Source organism: Bison bison, unplaced genomic scaffold (genome assembly GCF_000754665.1).
Source record: "Bison bison bison isolate TAMUID 2011002044 unplaced genomic scaffold, Bison_UMD1.0 scf7180017864266, whole genome shotgun sequence".
Classification (NCBI taxonomy): Eukaryota; Metazoa; Chordata; class Mammalia; order Artiodactyla; family Bovidae; genus Bison; species Bison bison.
In genome coordinates this window covers 1,958,002-1,967,050 of record NW_011494838.1, presented here as the reverse complement: position 1 = coordinate 1,967,050, position 9,049 = coordinate 1,958,002, and the positions used below count along the sequence as shown (strand labels likewise).

The 9,049-nt window shown below is 56.6% G+C and overlaps 1 protein-coding gene across 1 annotated transcript in view; it reads left to right on the top strand.

The window, feature by feature from the left end:
* TSSC1 (tumor suppressing subtransferable candidate 1) overlaps positions 1-9,049 on the top strand; it is a 63,217-nt gene that overhangs the window by 2,928 nt on the left and 51,240 nt on the right. Inside the window, exons 4-5 of the mRNA XM_010848442.1 lie at positions 226-424; positions 7,946-8,078. Coding sequence (XP_010846744.1) covers positions 226-424; positions 7,946-8,078 — 332 coding nt within the window. The remainder of the gene's footprint in view (positions 1-225; positions 425-7,945; positions 8,079-9,049) is intronic.

The window sequence follows — 9,049 nt, the reverse complement described above, 5'->3', positions numbered from 1 at the left end:
TTGGCTCAAACCCCCTGCTTTGCCCTCAGTGGGAGCCATCTTCTGCTCTGTTATCGAAGAATAGTTTGTTCAACCAGTCGATGACTTAAATAATTTTGTTAAAAACGGTTTATATCTTTACTGTTTAATTTTTGTGTCCAATTACATTTGTTTCCAGATCCTTCGGAAGTGCAGTTGGGTCACAGATCGTACAAGAGTCTAGGGCTTCTCCTGCACGTTTCTAAGCTGCCTGGCGGACCCTCTGCCCCAGGGGCTCCCCCAGCAGCAGTGGAGGCGGCGGCTGCCTGCTTGGTCTGCCCGTCCGCCTCCACCCACATGTGCCCTCTCCTTCCCCCTGCAGGCGCGGGCCCTCACGCCTCAGACCGCGGAGACAGACGCCATTCGGTTTTTGGTTGGGACGCAGTCTCTCAAGTATGATAATCAGGTAAGTATTTCTGACAAATGGATACATGTTAATTACCAAGCCTGTTCTTAGTTTTGTAGCCATTTTGTTCTTGATTTTTCAAGCAGAACATGAGAAATAATGCCACGCAAACAAAACAGAGCTTTCATTGGGATTTACATAGCCAGCTATATGTAACGACTGGAGGAGAGAAGGTAAACTTACTCTGTGTATCGTTGCAGCCTTTGGGTAGTGTTTTGTGGGTGCATCGGGGTCACCATGCAAGGGGTCGAGGGCACCAGGGTACGTGGTCGGTGTCACCCCTTTGACCCCGGCCAGTGGAGGACTGGTTTGATGGCTCACAGCACTCTCTAGATGAGGCTGGACGAGGCCATAATCCCGTCTCAACATGGAGTCTAAGCCGTCACCACTGGTCGATCCAGGGAGAGACACAGGGTGTGGCCTGTGTCTCTAGGTTAGGAAGAATGTTGGGTTCTCATGAAGTCAGGTTTTCAGCTTGGCCTCGGCCAGACCTCAGATGTCTGGCCTTGAACGAATGGACCGACCTCGCCGGACTTCATCTTCCTCGTCTTCCAGTGGCGACGAAGCCGTGGACGCAGGGGCGGGGATGTTGCGGAGACTCACCCGCCTCAACCCTGGGGGAGCACATGCAAGGCTGTGCCATGCGGCGCAGCCAGCCTCCGTAACCCCGCCCTGGGGGGTGGCATCAGTCGCCTTGTGGGACTGTCTGGTGCGGATGGGCGTGGTGAACCCGCTCCCGTGCAGACGCACGACTTCGTGTTGGCACGGTCACTGGGAGGTCATTTGGTGATACCTGTCTAGAGCTTCACGCGTAAATGTTCACAGTATTTAACCTGTATTCCATACACTGAAAACATCAAAAAAGCTTTACACGCAAGGAGCATTATTGGGACAGTACAGAGGATGGGGAGAAAACGTGAGGCAGTCACACTGCGCAAAGGCTAGGTTGCAAAGTAGGACATTCCAGTTGTGATGGCAGAGCCACGTGGTTACCCTGGCTGAATCGCCTTCCTTTCAGAATGGTGTTCACTCACCGCATGCATGAAAACAGGCTTACGGAAGCTGAGTCTCCTCAGAACCATCACAGCTGAAAAATTAAGTGATTCTTAGATGTTAAGGTCGTATGTAGTGTGTGATCAGTAGTGTGTTAAAAAAAAAAAAATTGCAATGTATACAAGTATCAAATCAATCCATTTTATGCCTGAAGCTAAAATAATGTTCTGTCAACTATACCTTTATATAAAAAACGTATATAAAGTACAAAATTGCATCTCTGCATAGAATAAAGACTAGAAATAGGTCAAAAGGGCCCACACCCTGAGCCATGGTTATCTTCGGAATGTGAGTGTGATGTAAGTTGTTTCCTTACGATTTCTGGTTCTCTGAGTGTGTGTTTGTGTTTGTCTTGCTTTTCTCCTGGAAGATGTCAGATGGGACTGATATACTTATAAAAAGAGTTAGCCGTGGCTGTCCCAGAGGCAAGAGGAGAGTGGCCCCGTGCATCCTGGGGTGCTGCTGGGGGATGGGGGAGGAAGGCGCCCAGTGCCAGCGGGGACGCAACGTGCCTCCTCTGGAAGGACCAGCGCAGCGTGTGGTGGGGGCGCTGGGGCTCGGGCACAGAGCCAGTGCACGATCGACTGTCTTCTCCCCAGCTACTTGCGTTTTAGTTCCACTCAGTTCCGGGCCTGTACCATTGACCTTTTCAGTAGAACATCAGTTTTTATTTGTTTTTTTCTGGCCGCATGTGAGTTCGCCAGCCAGGGGTTGAATCACGTGTGTTTTAGATGATGAGCCCTCCTCCCCTAGTGTCCCTGTCCCCTGCCCCGTCCTGCCCTGCTTCCCGCGGTGAGGGCGTCCAGGGGCCTCCCTGTCCCCTGCCCCATCCTGCCCTGCTTCCCGCAGCGAGGGCGTCCCCGAGTGTCCCTGTCCCCTGCCCCATCCTGCCCTGCTTCCTGCGGTGAGGGCGTCCGGGGGTCTCCCTGTCCCCTGCCCCGTCCTGCCCTGCTTCCCCTGGCGAGGGCGTCCGGGGGCCTCCCTGTCCCCTGCCCCATCCTGCCCTGCTTCCCGCAGCGAGGGCGTCCCCGAGTGTCCCTGTCCCCTGCCCCATCCTGCCCTGCTTCCTGCGGTGAGGGCGTCCGGGGGTGTCCCTGTCCCCTGCCCTGTCCTGCCCTGCTTCCCATGGCGAGGGCGTCTGGGGGCCTCCCTGTCCCCTGCCCCGTTCTGCTCTGCTTCCTGCAGCGAGGATGTCGGGGGGCCCCGCTCTGTGTCCTCCCCACCCAGCGAGTCGCGAGTGTCCCCGTGTGAGTGCTGTGTGCATCCCCCTCCTGGGAGCGCTCGCAGCTGCCTGCAGCCTCAAGCTGATGAGAGAGAAAGGCGGTGACACCCGGTCCTGGTCGGGGACGCTGGGGAAACGGGGGCTGGACAGGTCCCTGGGGGTGTGTGGGGTGGGCAGGTGCCCTGGCCCCATCTTCAAACAGAAGACTCGGCCCTGAGCAGCCGCGTGGTTCCTCCCAGGGGCCCAGCTGGACTGTGGCGAGGTGGCCACTGAGCACCCCCTGTCCCCTGCCCCCTGTGCGTGCCGTGACTGTGACTCTCGGGCTGCTGAGGTTTGCTGTCTGGGCAGCCCCAGGGCCAAGCCCCCCTGCCCTGCAGCTCTGGCAGTGACAGTGACGTCGTGTGACCCCCCAGCCCACCTGGAAGCCCCCCGCCCCTGCCCAGGCTGGGCCCTTGCTGGGAAGGGGGGCTGCTGGAGGGTCTCTGGCCCCGCGGTTCGCCTCAGGCCGTCAGCGCCTCCCTGCAGCTGGCGATTCCCGGGGAAGTGCCCGGCGCTGGACTTCATGCTCTTAATTCAGCTCAGCTCTTTTTCCTGAAAATTTCAGGAGCTATCACAGTTGCTGGCCTCTCTGTGTCTGATGAGCTGCTTTATTTTCTGTCCCTTTTCTGTTGCCTGGGGCCCTGCCTGTGGTCAGAGCTGGGCAGGCCATCCTGGAGCCTCCTCTGTCGTGGGCTCCCCTTCTCCCGGGGGGAGGTGTTCCTTTGGTTGGGAGCTGGGCTTTTGCAGCGTGGGGTTCATTTGCTTCTGCACTGGGCTTTCCCTGCAGAGGCCGCCTGCACAGTGCTCGTCCCATTGAGGAGCGCCGGGCTGACCACCGTGGGGTCTCCATGAAGCCCTTTCAGGTCTGCGCCTCGAACCCACCCCACCCCGTCCTCCCATCTCACTCCCAGGAATCGCTCCCCGATTTGTGGTCTGAGGGCTCTGGTCTCGCCATATTGATCACGTCTTGCGTGTCCTTCTTGAAGCAGTTCTGCTGCGTGTGTTTCTAGCTTATAGGTGTACGTGTGGTCACGAGGAGTGAGCCGGCCGATTGTCCCGCTGACCCGCTCGCGCCCCAGCTTTTCCCTGGCCCCTGACCACATGTGCCCTCACTGTGGGCTGAATACTGTGTCCCCCCCAAACACGCACATGGGAGCCACCCCTGACGTGACAGCGGCAGAGGGGGCCCTCTGGAAGGCACTGGGGCTGTGAGGATGGAGCCTCGTAAGGGTAATCTCCTGGCTGGTGGAAGGGTTGAGATGTTATGAGAATCCCCAGAAAGTGACAGAGATATGAAGTGAGCAGGCGCTGCTGCAGAAGGCCCCCAGTGGCCCTGCTGGGGCGGGGTGGCCCCAGACCTTCAGCTGGGAGCCACGAGGAGCTGTGGGCGCAGTGCCTGGAATCACCGCAGCACGAGCCTGCATAGCTGAGGTGTCGCCTTCCCGAGCTGCAGGCTGCACGGCTGGCTTTGGATCTGGACGAGAGGTAGGGTGCGCTGGTGGGGAGGCTGTGGCGTCTGCTGGGGGCGGCTGAGCTGAAGCTTCTCGCCCAGCAGCCTCTCGGAGGGCTGTGGTCGGTGCCAGGAGGACTTCCCATGGGGAGATGCTGATGCTTTACTTTTCCTAGGGGAGAACTTTTGCTTTTTAGTTTCCAGTTTTGCCACATTTTTTTTTTTCTTTCCCTCTGAACTTTTGAGTTTATGAGTTTAGTGAGAGATGAAACGGACAGGGTGCGTCGGCCTGGGGTCATGTGCTCGCTCTCAGGACAGGGGCCGCTTTCTCTGAGCCCTGATTCTGTGAGAACACGAGCGGCCTTGATTAAGAGCACCTTCACAGGCTTCCTAGTAAGTTTGATAGCCGTGGCTCCTAAACTCTTACAGAGTGTTATCTACGCCCTTAGCCCTGTACTGCCAAGTCCAACGTTAAAATTTTAATAATGGTAACTCAAAATATGAGTTTGAGCTTCATTGAAAGTAAAAGTCACTCAGTCATGTCCGACTCTTTGCAACCCCGTGGACGATACAGTCCATGGAATTCTCCAGGCCAGAATACTGGAGTGCGTAGCTGTTCCCTTCTCCAGCAGATCTTCCCAACCCCAGGATTGAACCCAGGACTCCCACATTGCAGGTGGATTCTTCACCAGCTGAGCCACCAGGGAAGCCCTTGAGCTCCATTCTGAGCTATTAACAGCATTTTAAAAGCTCAGCAGGGGCGTGAAGACCGCAAGTAACACTTGTACCCCAACCTAGCACACGCATTCCCCCCTCGGAGCCAACAGGAGTTGCTCTGTCTTCCTCATTCCCGTCATCTTTTGCTCTCACCCTAACCATAGTGTTTTCTCCATGATGTAGCTTGTTTTTGTAACTGGCCCGCAGCTGCACGTGTCAATGTGTGCTCACTTGACGTGAGCGGCGTAAGTGGTGGTGCCCTGGGCATAGGCAGTTGGGTCACAGCCTCTCTCCTGGGATGTGGAGCTGCCTGGTCCTCTGCTGACCTGCTGTGGTGCAGAGCCCAGCGTTGTGGCAGGTGGGCACCCCCTGCGCCCCAACCATGGGGGGTCCACAGCGCATGCTCTGGAACGAGCCTCACTGCTCCCACTTTGTCAGCCCCGGTTTCTTCTCCTGTAACCATGGCTAGTAATGATAGATCATCCTGTCACCATCGAGCTCTTTTTAGGATTAAAGGAACAAGCGTGGTACAAATAGCTCAGGTGCCTGCGGCGTATCAGTCGCCGTTCCTTTGACCCCTGCTTGTCTGCGGTGATGACATCCCCTGCCTTGCCCGAGCGTACCTGAGGACTGCGTCTCCGGAGGATGTGTCCCGTGGCCCAGTCCGTGAGCCTGCTGTGGGCGAGGACGTGTGGAAAGAGCCTAGACTCTGAAGCTTAAAGGGCACATTACTAGAGTGTCAGATTAGGAGAGGTGGGCCTGGGGGTCGTGGACTCCTCCACACCCCCGCCATGGAGGGCGGAGGCTGACGTTTCCCTGCTGAGCGCCTAGGAGACCCGCGGAGGGTGGACGCCCTGCCTGCTCCTCCTCTCAAGAAAGAGGAGCCTGCCCCAGGCGGGCGCGGGGACTCTGTGGCAGCTGGAAGTGCGGGAAGAGGTCAGGCTGGAAGGACGGCTCCCCAGCCAGGAGGGTGTGCGCGCCCCCGGGTGCACGGCCCCAAAGGAGGACCCGGAAACCGGCGCTCCCGTGCTCCCCAACGCGGCGGTCCTGACGGTGCTCCCGGCCGTCAGGACATCAGCTCAGTGCATCCTTTTCTCAGCGCTCACGGATTTTCTGATAAGGAGGAAACGTGTCAGATACTTAGAAAGAAGCTTCTTGCTCACTCTTAAAGAAATTGTTCCTGGTTTTGTGTGTTGCCGTTTAGTCTGTGTTCCCATGCGACTGTTATAAACTTTATATAGAAGCTGTCCACCCAGAGTATTCCCAAACCCACTGTGAAAACTACACTGGGCTATGAGTGCTGGAGAAACGGACTGAAAAGAGTTTCAAAGATTAAAAACTGTGCTGCTGGTGTTTAATCTCCTCACTGTCCCGGGAGAACGGTGGCCTCTGCCGGGCTGCATAGTCCCGGCAATCCCGGGACCTTCGTCCCCGCACGGTCATTGCACTCTCGGGGACACCGCAGCTCGGGTCGCACAGGCTGTAGGGGGCAGTGGTGGGCTTTGAGTTCTGCCCAGGCCGGCCCTCGAGGGACAGGGGAGTGATTGCATGTGAGAACGTGATACGAGGGAAGCAGCCAAGGACACAGCCAGAGGCCCTGGGCCAGCAGGGGGAGGCGCTTCGGGTACCATGGAAACGTTTTTTAAAACAGCATTTTAGTGTTTGTTCTGACTGTAAAACAGCGCTTGAAAAAAATTTAGAAATAAAGCCAAACCACAAAGAAGTAAGGAAAAGCCTCTATAATTTCATCACCCAAAGGTAACCAGTCACTTTCTGATTCTCTCACTGGGTCGTGCTTACTTTTTAGCAAAAAGCGTGTGGAGCATTTGTGAGGCTCTTCTACTGCTTCTTTTTTCCTTTTGTCCCCTGGAGAAGGAATAGGCTGCCCTTTCCAGTATTCTTGGGCTTCCCTGGTGGCTCAGCTGGTAAAGAATCCACCTGCAGTGCAGGAGACCTGTGTTCAATCCCTGGGTTGGGAAGATCCCCTGGAGAAGGGAAAGGCTTCTCTCCGGTATTCTCGCCTGGAGAATCCCATGGACTGTATAGTCCGTGGGGTCGCCGAGAGTCGGACACGACTGAGAGACTTTCCCTCTCCCTCTCCCTCTTGTGTATGTTATGGACCCTTTTCCCGGCACTGAATGGTGTTCAGAGAAGAGTAGCTGGCTTCACAGTGTTGCATTACAGTCGGTTCGCCTGAACAGTTCCCCGTTGCTAGGCACATAGGTGGCTTGTGTGTTTCATTATGACAGTCAGTGCCACGGTGAACATTCCTGATTGGATTAGGTCTTTGTGCAGATCCATGATTATCAGTATAAATTGATTAAAAAAACTGTAAGTTGTATTTTCCCCAGTGACTTGACTATTGGGGAGAGAGTGACTGTGAGCATCATTTTCATCCTCCAGAAATTATCCGGAAGAGTGCGGTACTAGCACGTTCAACTTTTCATTCAGTGGCTGAAACACGATGCTGTCATCACCGCTGCATGACCAGAGGTGTCGACGGCTGTCGGCCTTGTTTTTAGGAAGCGTTTTAAGCGGTGCTGACCTGACGTGCAGCACTGTCTCACCCCTTCCGTCCTCGGTTGCTTCCAACATGAGCTGTGTCCACTGCGGAGGGGCCGGTCGGGGCTAAGCCTGGTCCTCGGCAGGCAGCAGCGCCCTGCTCCGGTTAGCCGAGCCGCAGGCCTGGGACGGTCGTGGCGGGCGGCCCCCTCCTGGAGGCTCTGGCCGTGACACCGGCCGTGGCCTGCCTGCGCCACGTGCGGGGCGGGGGTCGGAGTCTTCCCAGTCTCCCCTCTGGAGGACTGGGCGTGGCGGGGGCGGGGTTCTGGCTTCGCAGGCTGAATACGTGGCAGGGATTTCACACTTGTCTTCTGAGAGGCATAGAGTCAGAGGTGCATGTAGAATGAACGCTGTTAGCACAGTACGGGACTGGTAAAGGTGTCCAAGGTGCGTTTGGTTCTCCTGTTGGTCTCTGTGGTCTGTGAAGGCGAGTGGGAAGTGTGTGAGCTTCTGACCGGCTCTTTCCTTGTGTCTGTAGATCCACGTCATAGACTTTGACGACGAGAACAACATTATCAATAAAAATGTGCTCCTGCATCAGGTGGGGGAGATCTGGCACATTAGTGCCAGCCCCTCAGACAAAGGCGTGCTGGCCACCTGCTACAACAAGAGTGAGTATCTCCGGGGGTCTGGGTGCCCGCGGACCACCTGCTTCAGTGAGAGTGAGTGTCCCCAGGGGTCTGGGTGCCTGCGGACCACTTGTTACAAGAGTGAGTGTCCCTTGGGGTCTGGGTGCCTGCGGACCGCCTGCTACAGTGAGAGTGTGTGTCCCGGGGGTCTGATCGTCTGTGGAGGGGTGGGTGCGTGGTCCCTAAGCTGTGGGAAGTGCTGCTTCACAGAGAAGCTGTGACACTGGGTAGATGGAGACTGTAATAAGCGGTTATTACAGTCCAGAGCCCAAGAAAGGAAGCTGGAACCACAGCTGTGCCCTGGGCGTTGACCCCGAGGCAGGGGAGGGACGAACCTGAGGGTCTCCACTGGGGGGGCGCAGCCACACTCATCCTCACTCTCCCGCACCCTCAGAGGGCGGTGGGCTTGCGTCTCACCATCTCTGTGCGCGTGAAACAGCCAGAGGATGACGGGTCAGGGTCTGGGAGCCACGGATCTCATTGCGCATGCGGGCTGCAGGCTGCGTCCAACGTGCTGCCGCGCCTCCACGGGCTTCCGCCCGGCCGGCCGATCACCCTCCAGTCTCTGGGACCCTTTACTGTGTGTACAGCCTACGTCACTACAACCTGCAGGCAGACAGCATCTTGCAGAGTTCTGTTCTGTCTTGGAAAATGATAGCGAATTTGCTGTAGGTTGAAGTAACCTAGATGTTCAGACACTTTCTCCGAGCAAGCCGCCCTCCCACCCATCCAGCGCCCGTTGGTGTCACGGGAGGACTGGAGACAGATGCAACGTGTGCCCTCCACGCTATCGATAGGGAGCTGATTCTAACGTTAGCTGTCAGCTGTGAGTTGGGGAACTATTTCTCAGTGCCCGGGTGCTGGAGGGGGAGCCGTGTTAGTAGTAATCTCTTGGGACCGTCTTCTGTGTGGAGCTTACTTGGGGCTCCTGGATTCAGGGCACAGAACTGCCA